A 22,358-nucleotide genomic window follows, 5' to 3' on the forward strand; every position below is an offset into this window, starting at 1 on the left:
GGAGCCTCCTTGTTCCCCATCCCCAAATCCACTTCTTCTATTTCTCTCTCTTCTTCAACGTCTCTCTCTCTCTCTCTCTCTCTCTCTCTTCTTCTATTAAATACACACACGCCAATACCATTGCTAATTTCTCTTGCCTCCATATTCTCCAACCTCACTCTTCTTCTTCTCACTTCCTCTACGGCGCCATTGTGTTTTGCTTTCGCTTGCCATCACCATTCAACCTTTCACACCAAACAACAATGCTATCCGAGGTATGTTATGTTCTCTTTCCATCATGTTTTTTCATGAAAGTATGAAACCATTGTAAGTTGTTTTGTTTCAACTTTGAACTGCAAAAAATAAATATAAAAAATAAAAATGTTCCTTTTTTATTTTTTATTTTTTTGTAAAACTTTACTTTATCTTTTTGGTTGGATCTTCCTCAATCCTCACTTCCGTTAAGAAAAAACGTTTTGAAAAACAAGTATTTATGCAAAATCAGGGACACAAAGTGCAGAATCTGCGTGACCCATGATTTACTGTTCAGACCCCTTTTCTGACTTTTTGACCATCGCTTCATAAAGTTACCATAAGTAACACCTTTTTGCTCCGCTCCACTGCAATCTTTTATTAATCTTTTTTCCCGATTATGATTAATTAATTAATTAATTAATCGTGCTCCACGTGCATATATGCTTAGTAAATTATGTCCTGTAATGAATAATACTTTCTTTGGGTAATCCTTCGTGGTTAATTTTTTTTTTTTATGCGTAGGTATGAGATTTTGGTTTTAATTGGTGATCAATGTCGCTAATTGTGGCTTTTTTTTTTTTTTTTTTTTTTTTAAATTCTGGATGTAATGGTAGTTATTTCATGCGTGACTTAGCACGTGAAATTTAATGTTTTGGAGAGTGCTGTGACAATTGACATGGTGGCCCAAAGCGTTCTCAGTATTCATTATTAATATCGAAATTTTATCTAGTGAGGGGGGTATATAATATAATTGTTGAAAATGGTTTATAATAATATTTTTGTGACTTTGTTGGTGAAGGGTTCAGTGGGAGAGTTATTGAAGCCACAGTGAGTCAGTGACCTTTGGCTGAAGCGAGTCACCAAACACTGACGGAGGGGGTAAGAAAGTGAAAGGGATGTTGACGATGAGAAAAAGACTAACTTGCTGCACCAGAGAAAGGAATATTAGCATTGATTTTGATGAGCAAGAGAGTAAGTCCATACCGTCTAACTGTGTCTATGTGCTTTATCTTTCTTTTTCTTTTTTTAAATTAGTTAACGATTATTATTATTATTTTTGCCATTAATTAATCCCTTTTTAAGAAAGGCATTAACTTACCCTTTGATTAGCCTATAAAAAAGAGATTTGCAATTAAATATCCGGGGAAAAAAAATTACTGTGATTAACTAGAAGTTTGCTTGTTTGGAAAATATTTATTCTAAATATGCAAATCAAATCACTAGTACTTTAGCAAAGTTGTGAAATTAAGAATCATATTTTTATCACAATAACTAAGAGCCCATTTGGTTCAAGATTTAATTTAATTTTTTTTTTAATTAATACTATAAAATTCACTTTGCATATTAAAAAGTTGCTCTAAAATAATACTTGAAAATAATTTTATAATACCCAAATAAATTTGAAATTTTGAAACAGGTCTTTACTATCAATTTATTTGGTAATATAACCAGACTAAACACCAAATTATAGGGTCTTTGAGCATAAGTAGTTTTCTTCAAATCTTTTTTTTTTCTTCTTCTTCTTTCTCTTTATTTTTTATTTTTTAAAAAATCTTCACTAAAATCAGGGGTCTGCTCATCGTGAAAAGTTTAATAGGCATACTTCGCAAAGTATGATATTATTTATTTTTGTTTGTGTCCCTACAAGGCTACAATAGCAAGAGCAAGGGAGCTAGATTTGAATTTGAAATCTATAGCTACTTCTCCCAGATAATAATCAAAGTCTCATTTACTAATGATACTATCCTATATTACTAGGTTGAGTAATCCCTTTATTGCACAGTTATACTTGTTCTACACTCATAAGTCATAAATACCCATCTTAACAAACCAGAAACTTGGCTATTCAAAAATGATAGCGGTCTCGACCCAAAAAAAAAAAGAGACAGCCGTAGGATTACATTTTGCTAGAATTCAAAACTTCAATTGTTTGGTATTCGTTAGTAGTCGATCAAGTTTACTATGGTTCAAATTTTATTTTTGTTTTTTGTTTATTCTAATTTCTTGTTTGAACACTTGTATTATCACTTTGAGTTCATGGATTTGAGGCTTGATTAGTAGACTGTACTATTGTGTGAAGGACTACATCAATCATCTCGTTACGATGAGTATAGTTTTACCATTGGATGTAGGCAAATATGAAAATCTGACGCAAAAATTTACAATTAATTATAGAACTATTAAATTTACGTGTGCTAAACGATAAACTGTAAATCTTCAATTACTCCACTTAAATTTTAAGTATCAATTATTTGTTGTTAATCCTGAAAATTTAGTCGGGCATAACATATTGACCTTTTAAAAATTCTAATGTTTTGCTACAATTTGTGATATAAATAAGACTAACAGGTATTAACAAAACGAAGTGGACCAATTGATATTCCTTCATCGTTGATCTATCTCCATCTGTTTTTTGCTAAAGACAAATGGTGGAATCCCACATTTTTGAACCGTTTGCTTAGTTCTATTCTTCTAGATGTGACATGGGTCTTGTAGTTTTAGTTTAAAGCTAGAAGGACGGTGTAAGTAAAATGGAACAAAGAAAGTGTAAGTTTTGGTGTTTGATAAGGTCATACTAGTGGTTGAGGTTGCAAGGTTATATCTCTCAATCTGAAGTCCTTTGACCGACAAGTTGGTGGACCCTGGGCCCCGGTAGTGTTGTTATTAGTCGTAACTCGTAACTACTACCTGTGCCCATAGATACTGACAATGAAGTTAATGTGTGCGAAGTGGGGATGCAACATTCATTGCCCAACTTTGGTTCTCAAAATTTAAAATTTTTTTTCTTACTATTTGGATGTGATCCTTTTGTGGGGTTTCTCTTTTCTCATTTGAGCCTTTTTTGTCCATCGTTTTTTTTATTTTTATTTTCATTTTTAAGGTTTGAATTCGATGCGGTTGTTGTTCTATCATGTCATAGCCCATATCCCCGGAAGCTTCTCCGCTCCATTCAAATCTTTGTCCCATGTAAACTCTGGGTGATATTGGTGGAAACTTTTTGTATTGTTACTCATTGTGTCTCCTCTTCATGAAAAGCTTTTATCTCTCTCTCAATATATATATATATATATATATATATATATATATATATATATATGGCCTAGATTCCAGCTTTTTATTTATCTATCCTATTGAACAGAAAGGAAGATGGAACACTTGTTCTCTCACGTTCTATGGCCAAACGCAAAAATTAAAAGTTAAAATAAAATATAAATTGGGGTTGCTGAAGACACTTGCATGTGACCATGTATGCTTTATTATATATAACATGTCGTTCTGGATAGATTTGACTGATGGCTGTGCCATTCTCTCAAGTGCGAGCCTCATACATGTTAATATTATTGACTTATTGGTGCGGGATTTTGCATGCCTTAGTGGAGGTTTTCTCAGGACATTATAGTGGATTTTTTGTATTAAAAAAAATCAACAGTTGTCATGTGCAGTGAATAGCATCAGGACATATGCAAATAAATGAATAACATAGATTCCAATCAGTCAATCTTGCAATAGGTCCCATTAATTTGCTATGATGATCTGCAGTTACAGAGATACTTGACCTTGAGTAAGGTCAAGTATCGACAATATGCATTAATTTAAGTAAAATATATGAACTTGGAAGTTAACAATACCCGTGACAGATATACGATGAAACCTCAATTATTCATTCTTGTGATACTATTAACTCAACCATATGCGATAGCCTTTTGTTTTTTATTTGGAGATATTTTTAGATGTGTCGCGTCGAGCTACTTGCCAATAACTAGGCAAATGATTTAGATATCTATTTCCGATGTTGCATGTTTATGTATGCGTATATAGGAGAAATCAGAAAACCTATGTGCTTTTCCTTAAATTGTACTTATAAACATGTAGCAAAGTTACTTTTTAGTTGTAAACATGGTGTTTATTCTTGTGCTACTTTTGGGTATGCCTGCATCGGTTATTTGTCCAACAGCAGAGAGATTATATTCTTGCATTGTTTCAACGTTGACAGCCATGTTTCATTTTGTTCTAGATTATTTGGATATATTTAATATTTGTAATTTTTATAAATTTACGATGGAATCTTTCAGGGATTATGACATATAATGGTCTTGAGAGTTGCATTTTAAATAATCAGTCTTATGAAGAAGAAAGCAGAACTAGTAGAGGAGATGGATGTATAACTGATCCATTTGATGACGACGACTCAAGTTGTTCCTCCAGCAAAGATGCTTTTGGATCATTCTCTTCAAAATGTTTGACAATGAAAAGGGATGAAAAAGGAATGGCAGAATGGGAACTCCCAGAAAGTCCTCAACATTTTTATGTCAAAGAGAAGCCTTCTTATTCTATCCAAAATTCAGATATAGAAGCCATGAAGGAAAGATTTTCAAAACTTATGCTAGGTGAAGATGTTACAGGAGGAACTAAGGGTCTCAGTACAGCTTTGGCACTGTCTAATGCCATCACAAACCTAGCAGGTCTGCTCTGAGTCCATTTTTACTATCTTGTCTTGATTCCTTCAATAATTACATGCAACTGAATATGTTTCACATAAAAAAAAGGGGTTGGCATATAAAGCTTTGATGTTACAAATTCCCAAAAAAATAAGAAAAATAAAAAAAAATCTTTTAAACCCTTATAATACAATCATCGTATCTCATTTGCAAGACTACATGGGATGTTTCTCATTCATTTGTTTTATTCTTCTGGTCATATGCAGTAACGGTTTTTGGTGAGTTGTGGAAATTGGAACCCCTATCTGAAGAAAAGAAGAACAAATGGCGGAGAGAAATGGATTGGTTACTGTCTCCTACTAACTATATGGTCGAGCTAGTTCCTGCTAAGCAAAGCAGTGCAAATGGTGGGATCTTTGAGGTATCTTTCATTTGAGCTAGATAGGAAAGGATGTACTATTTTATATATCAGTATGACATTGTAGTAAAATAAGAGATTCATCTTCTTTGACCAGATAATGACTCCAAAAGCTCGTGCTGACATCCACATGAATCTTCCGGCACTTCAGAAGTTGGATTCTATGCTTATTGTATGCCATCTTGTTATTCTGATCAAAGATCTTGAACTTTCTTTGAAAATAACTTACTAGACCACCACATCTATTTTGGTTCTTTGGTTGACAGGAAGTGCTAGATTCGATGGTAAATACAGAGTTTTGGTATGCAGAGGGAGGAAGCCGGGCAGAATGGAGGAACACAAGTGCGCAGCATAGCAAAAGATGGTGGCTTCCATCACCCCAAGTACCAAGAACCGGGCTTACTGATACTGAAAGAAAGAGGCTGCTTCATCAAGGAAGGATGGTACGTCAAGTATTCAAGGCTGCCAAATCTATCAATGAAAATGTGTTGCTGGAAATGCCTGTGCCAGCAATTATTAAAGATGCACTTGCAAAGGTGATATATCATGTAATGTTGAATAACTTCAATCTGATTTGTATTGAAATTTTTATATACATTTTATCCTTGAGCAATTCTGATGATGCAGTTAAGTCATTTAATTATTGATGCTTAATATAAGCCTGGGTTTTTTTTTTTTTTTTTTTTTTTTTTTTAAGATACAAGTGATAATTAAAAACATAACCTAATATAACCTACCCAAATCCCTCATCACTGGACCAAACCTAGTGGCTTTATACGCCTGGGTTCTTGAACAAGAAAATTGCATCTTTTGATATCCTGACCATAAGGAACTTTTCATTCTTGGCTAAGAAATTAATAGCATTCATAATCAAAGTGTAGAATCTTGATGAATTAAATTTCGATCTTCATTTCATCATTAATATATCTGTTCTATGTTGCAGTCTGGAAAGGCAAACCTTGGGCAAGAACTGCACAATGTTTTGACGGCTGAATCAGGCTCTGGGGAAGACATACTTAAATCTCTCAATTTGAAATCTGAACATATTGCCCTGGAGACCATTAATAGATTGGAAGCTGCCATATTCTCATTGAGAGAAAGAATTAAGGAACAAGTTAGCGCCAAATCTCCAGTTAAAACCTCATGGTCTTTTGTGAAGGACCCTGCGTCAGAAGTTAATAAAATGGAATTATTATTAGACCGTGCAGAAACACTTTTACAGCTGCTTAAAATCAGATACCCAAACCTTCCTCAAACATTTCTGGATGCTACTAAAGTTCAATATGGCAAGGTGAGTTTTATAGTAATGCATTTCACAAATTATTTCTGGCAGGAGAAAACACACTACCTCTTTTTGTTTTTGGTTTTATCTGCTACATTTACATTCCAGCCTATTTCAAACGAAAAAAAAGAAGGATAAATAGAAAAGCTAAGGAAAGTTATCGAATTTGTTGAGGGCTAAAAGTTTGTCCTTATTGGAGGTGTGAAATTTCTGGCAAACATTTAGTGGTAATGTTAGTTGTTTTCTGTCTTTTTCTGTAGGATATTGGACATTCAATTTTGGAAGCTTATTCCAGAGTTCTTGGAAATTTAGCCTTCACCATACTGTCTAGAATGGGAGATATATTGCAGGAGGATTCTTTAAGCAATTCTAATTCACCTGTGGCGATAAGTTGCTCTCCTGGGATAAATCTCTCTGAAACTTGCATGGTTGGTTCACATATCAAGCAGTCCTTATTTGATAAGATGAACAAGGCAGATGGACAATGCTGTGATTCTAGTTGTGGTAGTAGTTCTGATTTAGAACTTTCTTCTCTTGATGCCAAATCCAGCTCTGTAATTGCTACACCAAACCGGAGTAGTGTGTGTTGCATTAGTAAAGAGGCTTGTACAAGTGTGTCTCCTCAAATTTCCCTATAGTGGCTTTTGTTTAGCTGCTTTTGTAAATGTTCTTGTTATTAATTACTACATGCTAAGTAAGAATGGAAGCAAACTGTTATGTTTGCCTTTTCATAAATTTTCGGTTGTTTTATGGCTAACATTGTGGTTTCATATCTGAGATATGATGGAGTTAACAATCAAATATTTATATCCTACCCAAGTTTCGAAAATCATAAATTAGTATTTGACCTGGGCTTCAATATCTGTCAAGTACAAGGTGTCTACAACCTGAATTCAAGAGGAATTTGGCTATCTTTGTAATTATAAGTTCAATACTGAGATATGTACAAAATTACTTGAAACAAGTAGAAGTTTGTATTTGTGGGCATAATAAGGGTGTGGGAAATCTCGGAATCAAATATTCTCTGTTCATTAAAGTTTGAGAAGGTAAACGACTGACCATTTTTTAGAAAGTAATAAAGAAAGAAATAAATGTAGGAGCAATTGCATCCGCGGAAGCGTATGAGACCATCTGAGATGATGATGTTCCACACGCTTGAGTCCTTTGCGTCACAGCACGAACTCACGAACTGTTGTGGTAGACCTTCCAAACTATCTCTCGAGGAGGAAGGGGAAGTGTGTGGGCACCAATCAGATTTTGAGCTTGCCTCTTTCTCACAAAAGACCTTGGAGGCTGATGACTTAAGTGGTACTATTTATATGGGATCCAAGAAACCCTAGCTCATTGGGCTCTAGGTTCCTTGGCTCTTCTCATACTAATAACACATTTGGGCTTTAGTAAGAGAGCAAACCCAACAAGCCACTTGCTCTTTTGGATACAAACTTGAGTCGTAAAACCCAAGATCATGTAACCCATAAGTCATCATCTATCCGAAAAACACCCCATCCCTTGTCTCAAGCTAGCTTGGGGATCTACCATCTGTTATTAATCAAGGCTCCTGATAATCAACGAATGATTATCTAATTCGGTGCTACTCCACTAAAAGCCCGAACTTGAACTCCAAGATTAACAACACTTATAACATGAATATGCATCGCCTCTTTGTAGAATGTCTATAATTGATTGACAAGTTTTCTGTAACTCAATCAATTATTTATTTCCTTGACTATGATAGTTTCTCTAATGGATTACATGCACTGGCCAATGTCTTTAATATCCAAGTACCGAAACATATCAATGGGTCATATCCTACAAATTCCATGTTGTTTATCTCATAAATACCGATAATCAAATAATCTCACTTCCAAAATACCAAGTTATTGATCGTTAATAGATCGAACCTCACCTGTTGGTAAATCAAAGAATAAAAACTATTTGATTACCTATTTATAATAAACTCAGGATTAAGAGCAATTACATAACTATAGTTAACTGGAGATTTGATATTTTATGACAGAAAAAACAACCTTAATCAAATCTCTCATTGATCCTTTCAATGTGAATGTTAATTCACACCAATATTTTACAATGATTCGGACAAAATCATTACATAAAATATTGCAGCCTAAATAAAGTGCCCAACATTATTTAACAGCTGTAAATCTATTCATCAATTGTGAGAACCTATGATCATGTCCTCCATGAACGTATCCATATGATCATATACTCCACAATTTGATCCGGACCTTGATGTTTGTAAATAGTACGCAAAATAAATAAATAAAGACTTTATTTATGAAATTTCGAAAATGATTCATTGTCTTACTCCAAGAGCACAATGAAACCAATAACTCTCACTCGCTTAATGCAAGTCTGCGATCCTCCTAAGACCCAAAGAAGTAACATGTCTCTTGAACACAAGTTCAGGCAAACTCTTAGTAACTGGGTCTACAAGATCCATCTCTATTCATATCTGAGTTTAGTGAAAAACTCATAGCTCGAGGTTGATTTCTTGAGTCAATATCCACTTGAAATAACTGAATTTGTGAAAACTCAGCTTTTCAAGACTCCCACTAGAATATACTAGCAAATAATCTCTCGTTCTCCAAAGATATTTGAGTACATGCTTAACAATAATCTTAGTGTTCCTCTATATCCAGAATGGTACCATCTCACTACTCCCATGCGTGACAGATGTCTGGTTTAACGCCCAACACGATATGCATGAGATTACCTTTGCCAAAGCATAAGATATCCTGCTCATGCATTCTTCCTTCTCAGGAGTCTTTTGTTACTCCTTAGGGAGATGAATTCCACATCTGAGAATTATAATTCTTCTCTTAGAATTCTCATGTTGAATTTTGGCAAGAGTTTTGTCAATGTAAGTAGTCTGAGGTGATGCCAACAACTAATTCTTCCGGTCTCATAAGAGTTTTATACCAAGAATATAATTGGCTTCCCCAGTACTTCCATACCAAAACACTAACTTAGCCAACTCTTTATGCTTGATATTACCTCCATGTTGTTTTCAATAAGGAGCATATCATCTACATAAAGTACCAGAAAAAACTACTGTCTTCCATTGGATTCTTTACATACAAATACACGCCATTCATCAAGGTTCTCTCAAAATCAAAATTTTGATAACCTAATCAAAGACTGATGTTCCAAGACCTGGATGCTTGCTTAAGTCCATGAAGTAGACTTTCACAACTTGCATACCATGTGTTTATGCCCATTTGTTATAAACCCTTTTGGTTGTTGTATTCAGATATCCTGATATCCAACTCCCAAAATTAAATCTCATAATTGAGACTTATAGCAGCAACTAAGAGAATCTGGATAGACTCAAGCATGGCATCTGGCAAAATTTGCCTCCAAGCTGGCTTTGAAGGTTTTCACCTTCCTGTCCATCCTCTCTTTGCCTTTTATGTCCACATGCACCTAGTGGATTTTATCCCCTTCTTGGTGTCTTTACTGGGACCGAACGGAGTTGAAATACAAGTATTTCATCTCATTGTTCATAGCTTGAGCAACACTTGATCAACAACATCTTCTAGTGCATTATCGTAACTAGTAGGATCAATGTCACTCAACAAGAGACAACTTGAGAGTTAACAAGGTTCTCTCCCACTACGAATGTACTGCACTAGACCTTGTGTATTTATAAGTAAAACAAAGAGTGGGTCAAATGGTGAATCTTCAATTTCTTAAGGATCAAATTATTCTTGATATTGTTCCTCCACATGTGATACTAATATTTCTACTAGTTTCACTTATATATTATCATGTTGAATTTCCAATTATGGTTCTCTTATTTGTTCACCTAGAGATATATTTATCCCCTCTTGAACAGTCAAGGGAATAGTGGATGAAGCTTATAAAGATTCTAGAAATTATTGATCTGAGATAAATCTCATCAAGAATATCCTTACTTAAGAGCTTATAATTTCTCATCTAGTCCTCCTTTAAGAAAATCATGTGAGTCCTCACTTAGATTATCTTGTCCTTAAGACTAAATAAGAAATCTTCCCTTGTTCTCTTAGGGTAGCCAAAAGATATGCACTCTTCCATACAAGATTCCGCCTTATTTGATTGCTGTTGTAGGACGTGTGCTGTAGCACCCTAAATCCGAATATGTTTTGATATGGGCTTGCACCCTTTCCATAATTCTTTAGGTGTCACTACAACAAACTTTGACGGAACCAAGTTAAGAAGGTACATTTCCTTCTTCTAGGCATCTCCCTTGAACAACATTGGCAAAGATGAATAACTGAACATGATCTTCACCAAATCTAGAAATATTTGATTTTTGCATACTGCAATTTCATTCAACTAATGCATTCCTAGAGTTGACAGTTATAAAACTATCCCCTCTTAAATCAGGTAAGACCTGAACTTACCAGACAGGTGGCCAACACTTTAGTCAGACCAAAGCGTTTTGATTTGAACACCTACATGCTTTTCTGCCTCAGACTTAAACCTCTTGGAAATTTCCAAAAGTTTTACTTATGGCGCACTTGGTTGATCTGTCCAAATCCAGAGTAAACATTCATATAATGAAGTACTCATCACCTCTTCTGGCTTGAATGCTAATTGGTCCACATACATTAGTATGTACCAGTTCTAGTTGAATAGTTGCGCAAATATTTTTGGCCCCTTGTAAGATTGCTTGACCATTTTACCTTCCAAATTGGACTAACATGTAGCTTTTAGTTTAAAAAATTCTAGAACTTTCAGTCCCTCTTTTAACTAAAACATGTTTTCTACTTGAGGTAATGTGACTCAACCACAAAGGCCAAAGTTATATTTCATTTGAAATTTTTATTTCTTTGGTGAAAGTTCTTGTTCATCATCCTTTCCATTCAACACAATAAATTTAGGGGGTATAGGGCAAAGGTAATAAAGACTACTTAAACAATGTACCAGAACAAACAAGACGAAGATGAACTCCGAAATGTAACTGAGGAATCAATTTCATTGTCAAACTATGTTTTAATCAAAACAACTAACAATAATTGAATTCCTTTTGAAATCTGGAACAAATAAACAGTCACCCAAAACCATAGTCTTATAAATCACTTATCCTACTGCAAATGCAAACACAAGTTACCATTTTCAAGCTTAAAATATCTATGTCCATTGCTGACAGGTATGCCATGTTTGAACTACTGCAAAGAGTAACAAACATAATCAGTGATTAATGAATCAATAATTCATTCATTGATCAGGCCTTGATATGCCCATGTCTGGTTCTTTTCATTACCTATGGGCAATTTTTCTTTCAGGGTCCCTTCAGTCTGTTCTTGAAGAACCTGCCTTGCGGCTTCTTCATAGCAACTGGTTTGACAGCCGATTACCAAGTGATTTTATTCTTGTTACCACCCTTGGGTTTTTCCTTGATTTTAACAAGACTTTTAGCAAAATCTGCGATGACTACATTCTGTCTAGCAAAGCTGCTAGACACAGCAAACATATTAAGAGTTCGAAACATCTCTACTCCATTCTTAACCATGTGCATTTGCTTATGCAAGTGTTTGGAAAGATTGACAAAAATATAATAGCGAACTACCATATTTGTCCTTTTCCAATCTGAGTATTGGGTCCATAGACACATCCTCTGCAGGTTGCTATGGCCCTTGTATTGTCAGGACAAATTTTAGCTTTCACATTTTAGAACAATATCAAAAAAGGGATAGGATATTGTGCCAACCAAATAATGTTACTACCAATGTTACTACCACATCTTAACCATTGATTTCCATCAATCAACGGTTGTCATTTTTCAAATCAAACTCATTAATTAATTATTAATTCGCAATAAATGATAACTGTTGTTTGGCGGAAATCAACGGTTAAGATGTGGTAGTAACATTATTTGGTTGTCAGAATATCCTTTCCCATAAAAAAAAATTATTTTTCACTTAGTTGGTACCATCTAGAGGTTTTTGACTCAAAATCATGGCTGAAGGATTGAAGGAAGTCATTTTCCAAAAAAAAAACATATAAAGCACACAATTACAAACAAATAATGCAATAAACAAACGAAGTACAAGTAGATTCTCATAACTACTCTTGTTTATTGTTAACAATCCTTCAGTTTATCTTTACAAGGCTTACGTTGGGCAAGTCACTTGTAAAAACTGAAATTGTTATTTGGGCTTTCGGTGCCATTACCAGAGCCTCATTGGGAGGGTTAATAATTTTACCAAATTTGAATGTATTTAACCATTGTTTAATTTCAAAATTATCTCTAGTATCTAAGCATTGCCGACGTTGGGCCGTACAATTCTTTACTGAAATTTTGAAATTATTAAGGTCCAATCAAATAAAATCCAGTCATGCTCATCTGTTGGGTTTCAGATGACCATTTCATTAATGGACCCACAATTGGAGCCCACAGGTTTTAAAATTGAATAATTAATTTAAAACCTTCACTCATTCAATATTTTTATTTGAGAATTTTATAAGCTCGGTTGAATTCATTGTTTAATTTCAAAATTATCTTTATAAACTTAGTATTGTCGACGTTGGACCGTAAAATACTTTATTATAATTTTAAAATTATTAAGGCCCAATAAAATCTAATCACGCTTATCCGTTGGGGCCTCACATGATTTATTTTATTGATAGGCCCACAATGCGCCTGAAGGTTAAATTAATTTCTTAATTTAAATCTCCTCCCATAATTATTTAGGTCCAATCTAATAAAATTCACTCATGCTTATTCGATGGGACTTCGCATGATTATTTTATTAATGGTCGTTATAATGCGCTTGAATGTCAAATTAATTTCTTAATTTAAATCTCCTTCCATTCAACATAGCAATATTTCCAATTTCCAAGAATTATTTAATTGAGAGTATCCTTTGTTTGATTTAAGAGCGCCGATAAACGTGCATCACTTAGCTTATCTGAATTTTGAAATCATTAAGGTCCTAAAATTCGGTCATGATAGGCAGCGTGTGCTTCACACAATCATGATACATGATTATGATATGCAGCGTGTGTTTAACACATGACCATTTTAGAAGACCCACAAAATACTCGCAAAATAAAATATTCTCTTAGGAAATTTGCTTAATTATTTTTCTAGATTTAAATCATCCAAATAACTGATTTAATTATTAATCTAGATTTTAGCAATCATAATAATTATCAATCATAAGGATAATTTGAAATCAAAATAATTTCCAAAACGATTATTTGTCTTGATGTTAATAATCCAAAATTAATTAATTCAATTATTAATCTAGATTTTTAACAAAAATCATAATAATAATTAATTTTTTAGGATAATTTAAAATCAAAATAATCCCATAATAACTATCATACTAGTCGCTGAAAACATAATAGCTACTATGCTCATGTAATCATACAAGATATGCAACAATATGACACCATCTATTCTATATGGCATGTTATCAATCATATAATTCATCTAATCATACAATTAAAGCAATTAATTATAATAAAGACCTTAATCCATGGTTTCCTAAAAAAGAAGTACAAAGTAATCAAATAGGAAACTTTTGCGGTTGATTTGCTCCTTTCCTTATTGTCCATAGTTTCTGTTTCAAACCACTTTATGGTAACTATGGGCCCAAAAGCCCAAAATACCAACTTTTGGCAAGAAACCTTAAGTCAACATTCAGGAACCCTAGCCGTCACGTCCACTGCGCCGTCACCCAAACTCATCTCAGTACAAAATTACAGGGGAAGGACCGCCACAAAGAAACGAGCTCACCGCCGCCGGAACCACCCAAAAAGGTGGATGGACGCTCCCTCACGCTCTCATTCTTTGCCGGAGAATGGCGGCCACTCGTAGAGGCTTGTGGAGGCGCGTGGAAGTTTCGGTGGCGGCGATCCACCCACTGTTGTGTTTGTCTTTTCGTCCTCTTTCCAACCATATATAGATCACCCAAGTCTGAGATCGAGAAGTCCTCGAAAAGTCTCTGACAGTGCTGACTGCGCATCTTCTTCGCGGTTTCTCGATCTTGAACTTTTACAAAAAATTGGAAAATACACAGAAATTCCGAAAATAAATAAAAACAGCAAGGAGGAAATCTAATCATAAAGGATTAGTCTCCTTGTTACCACCCAAGAAAATACAATCAAATCTCTACTATGGATTAAAGCCAAAAATCAAATAAAAACATTGAGTTTTATAAAAGGAATTATAAAGGATACACATTCCAATAATATCAAATATAGAAACCTAGGTGCCATATTTTACGAAGCAAAACAAATTACATGATAAACGTAAAATAAAACTAGATCCACATCCAAAAACACAATCCGGCTCTGATACCAATTGTTGGAGCAATTGCATCTGCGGAAGCGTATGAGACCATTGTGGTTTGGATATATAAGGATCATCATGGTTTTATCAATTACCTCTTTGATGGCGCAGATGTGAGATGATGATGTTCCACATGCTTGAGTCTTTTGCGTCACAACACGAACTCACGAACTGTTGTGGTAGACCTTCCAAACTATCTTTCGAGGAGGAAGGGGAAGTGTGTGGGCACCAAGAGCTTGACTCTTTCTCACAAAAGACCTTGGAGGCTGATGACTTAAGTGGTACTATTTATATGGGTTCCAAGAAATCCTAGCTCATTCGGCTCTAGGTTCCTTGGGCTCTTCTCATACTAATAACACATTTGGGCTTTAGTAAAAGAGGAAACCCAACAATAAAATCATATAAAACATCAAAAACATTAATTCTGACTCGGGCTTCCATTGATTTATTTGTCATTTGTCAATACGGGTTGAATGAGAGCATGTTGTTTTCTGAAATCCTGTTTATTTATTAATTTATACAGTAATCCCTTTTATTTCTGTCAATACTTGGTGTTCAAAATTCATGCACCTATGTTCTAGGGCATACTTTGTTTATAAATTTCCTACATATGGCAGTGTTAAGATGTGACGGTTCTTCATCTTCATCCTTACTTGACTTAATTAGATCATTTTCATGTTTAACTTTATTGTTTCATGTCATTGGCTATTATCTCATACTCAAATAACATCACCTTGTTACTAACTGTAATCATTTATAGTTAACCAAATATTTGGACTTTATGTGTCACAAAATGACCTTGTTGCGTTTTTACTCAGAAGAGAAAATACATGTGCTGATAAATGGTCTCGGAAGGAACTGTTTCCATTAGAAATTTTCAAACGAAACAGATAAAAACTTATCCTTACATAACCCATAGGGCTGGATTTTGTTCTTTGTCGTTTGCTAATTAGCTTACATAGCCAAACATATTAAGTGCAAGGGGCTGCCCTGTTATGCTTATACTTGGCCAAGAAAAGAATTGAAGAGTTGTTTTACATGAAATTGGTTATGTTGGGTGTGTTTTGTCTCAAGTAACAATGATTTTGATTTATTCATCAAATGGGTTTAGTAACAGGATATAAAGTTATTTCGTACTTTTGGATTTTGGTAAAAAAAAAAAAAATTTACAGAAAATACAGAAACAAAATTTTCAAAGTTTGCAAGTAATAAATAGAAATACTTTTACTTTATTATATGCATGAACCCTATTTCTATAAACCGAATTATGTTTAGTCATCATTTTGATAATTATTATACAGACAACCTTACGTTATTTTATTCAAATTAAATGTGATAATTTATGTTTGATCTTTGTGTGTTGTTAATTCATGATCGGAATTTTTTTTTATTTTGTAGTTGTTTATTGCTATATTGCAAGAGATAAATATAGCATAATATCATACTCTATTCATTCATTTTTTTAAAACATTTTTTTTTTAAATTTAGGATAAAGTCAATTATCATTTATTTGACTATTAAAAATTGCGATCGTATTTTAAGAATCTAACTTATAATAAGATATTATTTATTATACATATAAATTTTAAATATTATAAGAGTAAACTGTAGAATTTATTTATTTTTTCTTCTATCGAATTTAGGGTTGACGGTGTTTATGGAGGAGATAATTGTGAGTAGCGTCATATCATTATGCATGATGAGAGAGAAAGAGCTAAAAAGGGTGGTTTGCATGCACAATTATAACAAGAGGCTAGGGGATGAATCCTTCCGTTTATAGAAGGTTCCTTATGTGGGAATAGATTTGCACAGAATCATGTGTCCAATGTGGAAGTCTATTGTGCCGATCCATAACAATTATTTTAAAATTAGAAGTTAACAAATTAAACAGTTTGAACCCATAACATATTGCATATATATATATATATACGCTTAAACATACATTAAATCTTTAAATAATAATACAAACATATTAAAACTTACATAAGAAAAAATCAAGCTTTGAAACTAGATTAGAAAAAGACAACGTGAAGAGGAAAAGAAAATCAAACATTTGTGAGCGTTATCTGGTAGCAATAGTATGATGACACAATGCAACTTGCCTCCACTAAATCCTAGAAGGGAAGAAACTTTTGATCAGATTAAGCTCCCTAATGGCATCAATCATACTCATTCTTTCTTTTGGTGATTCCATTGAACAAGCAAGTGCAATCTTAAAAAGAGAAAATAAACATCTCTCGGCATTAGGATGCATAAGGCCAAGTTTCTTATTGACAATACCTTGTTCTAATTCGTAGGGGAGAATAGTCGGGTCCACAATCTGCAAAAGGTGATTCGAAATTGAAATTTCGACATAATTATGGAGATTATGACCATCTTGAAATATTTCATCTGTGGGTCTCATTTCAGTTAATATTTCTAAAACCAAAATTCCGAAACTATACATATCACCATCAATTGACACGGCAAAACTCATTCCATACTCTGAAATGTAATTCAAATTAGTTAATATCATTAAAGTTATCATAAAAATAACTTCTAAAGGTCACTGCGTACATGTTTGTGATTATCCCACTAGAGGACTTAAGCTATTGGGAGTCACTTTGATATGTTGACCAATCCATTGTAGGACTTAAGCCCTTGGAGGTCACATATGTCTTATATGTTTTGATTTATTCTGATATGATATGATATGTTCAGTATATGATGTATATCTATTCTTTGTATCTAACCCTTCTTGTAGGAAGTGGGCTCAGGGATGGGGATTGCTCTATAAATCTTGAGCTTACTGAGATTTGTTATCTCACCCCTCTTGGGGACATGATTTTAAGTGTGCCAACGGTGGGAGAGCCCTCGGGGGCCAAGGAGATGCAACAGTGATAGTAGGACATACGTCCATCATTAGATGGCCCTACTTGAATTAGATGCCATTATTTTGAGATACTATGTTATGTATATGGATGAATATATAGTTATTTTGAGGCATGATATGCGATTATGCATTTTTTTTAATTGTTATCCATTCTTTTGAGAGGCATGGTATGTAGCCTCGAATTTGTGTGTGTGTGTGTGTGTGTGTGTGTGTGTGTGTGTGTGTATATATATATATAAGATGTTTGCTCTGTATTTATTCCTGTTGGCACAGAGCCATACTTTATATATGATGTATTTCAGTTAGAGGCAATGTGTTAGCCACTGGATATGTATACACTGAATTTGACTTTTCTGATTGGCGGGATATGCTTACATGAGGGATTTAATCCCGACATTGTCCAATTTATAGCCTTTATGTTGTCTATTTGCTTCCGTTAGGGTTGACACTAATCGTCATGCTCTTATGGTCATATGACCATTGATTACAGTTTTAGGACTGATAAGTTAGGAAAAGAAACTCTGTATCGGTATGGGACAATACATTGTGTTTAATTTTGGAAAAAGTAATATGCTATGCAATACATTAAGCATAAAAGAAAAGGAAAAAGTTAGCTTATAGAATTACGTAGGCTAGGAATCAAAGTTTTAATTAAGTCTTCCTCTTTTGCATGTTTAACTATGTCGTGCTTTAGTATCATATGTATGTTAACAAACTGGCTCGAGACGGGGATGTTACATATAACATATTGGCTACATATACTGTGATAGATTATAATTTAAACATACATTAAATCTTTAAATAATAATACAAACATATTAAAAATTATATAAGAAAAAAAAATAAAGCATTGAAAGGGCCATTAACTAGATTACAAAAATGCAACTTGCCTCCACTAAATCCTAGAAGGAAAGAAACTTTTGATTAGATTAAGCTCCCTAATGACATCAATCATATTCATTCTTACTTTTGGTGATTCCATTGAACAAGCAAGGGCAATCCTAGAAAGAGAAAATAAACATCTCTCTACACTAGGATGCATAAGGCCAAGTTTCTTATTGCTGGTACCCTGTTCCAATTCGTAGGGGAGAATAGTTGGGTCCACAATCTGCAAAAGGTGAGTTGAAATTGAAATTTCAACATAATTGTGGAGATTATGACCATCTTGAAACATTTCATCTGTGGGTCTTCTTCCGGTTAATATTTCTAATACCAAAATTCCGAAACTATACATATCACCTTCAATTGACACAGCAAAACCCATTCCATACTCTGAAATGTAATTCAAATTAGTTAATATCATTAAAGTTATCATTAAAACAGTAACCCAAAAGGAAATAAAAGGTTAAAAAACAAGAGATGAAACTTGAAACTAAAAGATTTCACAACTTAAACAAACAATATCATATTATACCTGGAGGAGCATAACCAACGGTCCCCTTTATTCCAACTGTGCTACTTTGTGTGAGAGAGACTCCAAGACTTGAGAGCAATCTTGCTAGGCCAAAATCACTCACGTGAGCTACCATGCAATCATCAAGAAGAACGTTGCCAGGCTTCAAATCACAGTGAATGATAGCTTGCTCACATTCATAGTGAAGATAATGAACTGCTGAAGCAACATCATTAATAATATTTAACCTTTCCTCAAGGTTCAATGATCTAGGCTGATCTGCAATATCTGCTGCTGGATGCAACCAACTTTCTAAGCTTCCATTTTTCATGTACTCAAAAACAAGAGCTTTAAATTCTTGACCTTTGAAATCTGTACTGGAGCAACATGTTAAAATCTTAACCAGATTTCGATGCCTGATATTTTTAAGTGCATTGCACTCAGCAATGAAACTCTTGTGAGCTCCCTTCTTTTGAAGATTTATTACCTTTATGGCAACAACTGAGTCTTCTGGCTCAATAGTTCCTTTGTACGCAGAGCCAAAACTTCCGGATCCTATCAAGTTTCTTATTGAAAACCCATCTGTTCCACGGTGTAGGTTTTGATATGAAACCTTGGCCAGCTGGTCAATTGTTGGTGAATCAGAAGATGGTTTCTTGCTTCTTTTCCTCATCCAATAGACAGTGAAAATGAATGACAGTATGAGAAGAAAAACAATTACACTAACTATTGCTGCTGTCAACCTGAAATTGTGGTGTTTTGCATGTTTATTACTTTTGACAGGGCATGGCGGTAGATGCAGCTCTGAAACACCTCCACAAAGCTTGTTTCCGGTCACTGTTAACTCACTTGCATTTCGAAAGACACCTTTTGTTGGTACCTCACCATCCAACATGTTGAATGATAGATTTAAATATTCCAAGAACGAAATATTTTGCAAAACATTAGGAATTGATCCTGACAAGTGATTTCGTGACAGGTCTAAATGTCGAAGACCTTTTAGTGAAGCCAAAGAGGATGGGATGATTCCATGGAAGGAATTCCCCTGCAAATAAAGGTACTCCAAGCTTGAGCATTCTCCAATGGTTCCAGGAATATTAGCATATAGTTGATTCTCAGAGACATCCAGGATATCAATATTTTGCAATTGGCCAACTTCATTTGGTAGACTACCACTTAATGAGTTGTGTGACAAGTCTAGTAAATTTGTTAAAGAGGAAAGACTAAAAACCTCTGAGGGAATGGTTCCTCTAAGATTGTTTCGGGAAAGGTTTAGATATTGTAACTTTTGGCAGTTTTGTATACTTAGAGGAATATTTCCTTCAAACAAATTTTGGTCTAAACTCAAATAAAACAACAAACTAAGGTTTCCTATGATGGATGGGATACCTCCTGAGAGCTTGTTTCCACCCAATTCTAAAATTTGCATCTTGTGATTTTTTCCTAAAGCAGATGGAATACTACCCTCAAAACGGTTATTTTCCATGGACAAGAGAGTTAAGCTAATTAGATTTCCTAATTCTGCAGGAATTTGTCCTGATATTTGATTACCCCCAAGATATATTTGACTGAGTTGGGAGGATAAATTGCCTATGCAATTTGGTAAACGACCTCCAAACTTATTTCCGGCCATACCTAAGAGTTGCAGCTTACTAGAGTTTGTCAATGATTTTAAAAACTCCAAATCTGTAGTTAAATTGTCACCTAGATTGTTTGCAGCAAAACTTAGTTTTAGAAGATCTTGCAGCTTCCCTAGACTTGGAACTTGTCCTACAAAATGGTTTTCAGTTATATCAAATATTTGAAGGACAGAACCATTTGCAATGGAAGTGGGGATTGGACCTGAGATTTGATTCCCGCCAATTTCAAGTACTAGGAGATTGCGAAGGGTGAGGAACATGTTGGCTGGAAGAGACCCATTAAATTGATTCTCTGGAGCTGAGATTGAAGCAAGAGATGACATATTGTAAAGACAAGAAGGAAATGTACCCGACATTTTGTTGGAAGCCACTAATATACGTGTCAAGTTTTTGAGGCGGCATATTTCTTGCGGAATATCTCCCTCCAAGTTATTTTCAACCATCGAGAAAACAGTAAGGGATGAAAGATTCCCTATGAAGGGTGGGACTCCTCCAGTTAAATTATTTTTTGCAACAGCAAAAATTTGAAGTTTTTGAAGAGAGGTAATTTCAATTGGTATTTTGCCAATCAGATTGTTCCCAGATAAATGTATCTCTTTGAGATTAGAGCAGCTAGTCAAGTTTGTAGGAATTCCCCCGGTCAACGAGTTGTTGCTGAGAGAGAGTTGCTGCAATTGGAACAATCGATCCAATTCCTGCGGGATTTTTCCGTGAAAGCTATTGTTTGCGAGGTTGAGGTTTATAAGAAAAGAGAGATTGCCAACTTGCGGAGATATGAGCCCATGCAATTGATAACCTTGTAGGTTCAACTCAGTAACTCTTTGGTGCATGGGGCTACATGTGATTCCGAGCCAGTTGCAAAAGTGGATAGAACTATTCCAAGAGATCAAGATACCATATGGGTCATTGGATATTGATTGCTTGAATTCAAGCAATGCCAAATGGTCAGTCTGGTTTCCTGATTGAGAGGCAGTTGTGCTTGGGCTAAACCAAAGTGAGTTCAAAGTAATTAAGAGAAGAAATAGGGGAAGGCATGTAGAGTAAAATTCATGTATAACGAGAGAAAAAGGCTTCATTTTTTGGCTGAGGAAGACGAGGTCACTAGATGGTGTGTTTTCTTCTGCTAAATAGCTATGTTGGAAACACAGAAGAGGCTTATTCCTTCCTTCTCTTACTCTATGCGTTTAAATACTGGAGGCAACAAAATCAACACATAACGTGACATCTTGAATTCGAGTTTTTATTGCCACCACAAAAAATATAAATAAATAAATCAGAGCAATCCATCTCAAGTCAATTGGGAATTAAATATGGAACTTAGTTATGGAGAAAAAGTCTTTATAAAATTACAGTAGCCAAAGCGTTTTACTGACCACTAACTCAATTTCCATGGAACTTAGACCGTTCACAGGGTTAGTGGTTACTAAATTCTCAATTTTCATCATTATATATATAGTGAAGTGTGCCTAATGCACTAGATGAATTAAAATATATATATATAATCATGAAAATTGGGAATTTTTAATAACCATTATCCCCAACTTTAGTCTCTGAATGGTCTTTCAACTGTAATGAGATGTTAATACTGTAAAAAGTCTCTGGAGAATGGTCCACACAGGTAATTATATTGTAGTCCACCATATTGTTACTTGGAAATAATTTCGCAAATGTGCATGAATGTGACTTAAAGTTGATTTATTTCTCCTGGTAAAAGTCATTGTTAGTCTTACCACTACATGTCATTGTGTGGGCCGAAAGCATATTGGATATCTTACCAC

The 22,358-nt window shown here is 34.5% G+C and overlaps 2 protein-coding genes across 2 annotated transcripts; one reads left to right on the plus strand and one right to left on the minus strand.

The window, feature by feature from the left end:
- Window positions 1-1,122: 1,122 nt before the first annotated feature.
- LOC133303925 (rop guanine nucleotide exchange factor 14) lies at window positions 1,123-7,058 on the plus strand. The gene is made up of 7 exons (XM_061503902.1): window positions 1,123-1,206; window positions 4,308-4,697; window positions 4,940-5,094; window positions 5,189-5,263; window positions 5,358-5,627; window positions 6,035-6,382; window positions 6,634-7,058. The coding sequence occupies exons 1-7, from the start codon at window positions 1,131-1,133 to the stop codon at window positions 7,009-7,011; spliced, it is 1,692 nt and encodes a 563-aa protein (XP_061359886.1). The 5' UTR covers window positions 1,123-1,130; the 3' UTR covers window positions 7,012-7,058.
- Window positions 7,059-18,409: 11,351 nt separating this feature from the next.
- Window positions 18,410-21,691, minus strand: LOC133303921 (probable LRR receptor-like serine/threonine-protein kinase At3g47570). The gene is made up of 2 exons (XM_061503899.1): window positions 18,962-21,691; window positions 18,410-18,819 (listed from the first exon to the last, which is right to left on the minus strand). The coding sequence occupies exons 1-2, from the start codon at window positions 21,654-21,656 to the stop codon at window positions 18,443-18,445; spliced, it is 3,072 nt and encodes a 1,023-aa protein (XP_061359883.1). The 5' UTR covers window positions 21,657-21,691; the 3' UTR covers window positions 18,410-18,442.
- Between the last annotated feature and the right edge of the window lie 667 nt (window positions 21,692-22,358).

This window comes from Gastrolobium bilobum, unplaced genomic scaffold, assembly GCF_033153095.1.
Source record: "Gastrolobium bilobum isolate Gb01-03AN ecotype WA unplaced genomic scaffold, APGP_CSIRO_Gbil_v1 utg15030, whole genome shotgun sequence".
Lineage (NCBI taxonomy): Eukaryota > Viridiplantae > Streptophyta > Magnoliopsida > Fabales > Fabaceae > Gastrolobium > Gastrolobium bilobum.

Excerpts from the sequence above, each read along its gene's own strand:
- LOC133303925 (XM_061503902.1), top strand. The coding sequence starts at position 1,131 with ATGTTGACGATGAGAAAAAGACTAACTTGCTGCACCAGAGAAAGGAAT. Across the intron at positions 1,207-4,307 it reads TGATTTTGATGAGCAAGAGA|GGATTATGACATATAATGGT; the intron begins GTAAGTCCATAC and ends GGAATCTTTCAG. Across the intron at positions 5,628-6,034 it reads TTAAAGATGCACTTGCAAAG|TCTGGAAAGGCAAACCTTGG; the intron begins GTGATATATCAT and ends TCTATGTTGCAG.
- LOC133303921 (XM_061503899.1), bottom strand. The coding sequence starts at position 21,656 with ATGAAGCCTTTTTCTCTCGTTATACATGAATTTTACTCTACATGCCTT. Across the intron at positions 18,820-18,961 it reads CGTTGGTTATGCTCCTCCAG|AGTATGGAATGGGTTTTGCT; the intron begins GTATAATATGAT and ends ATTACATTTCAG.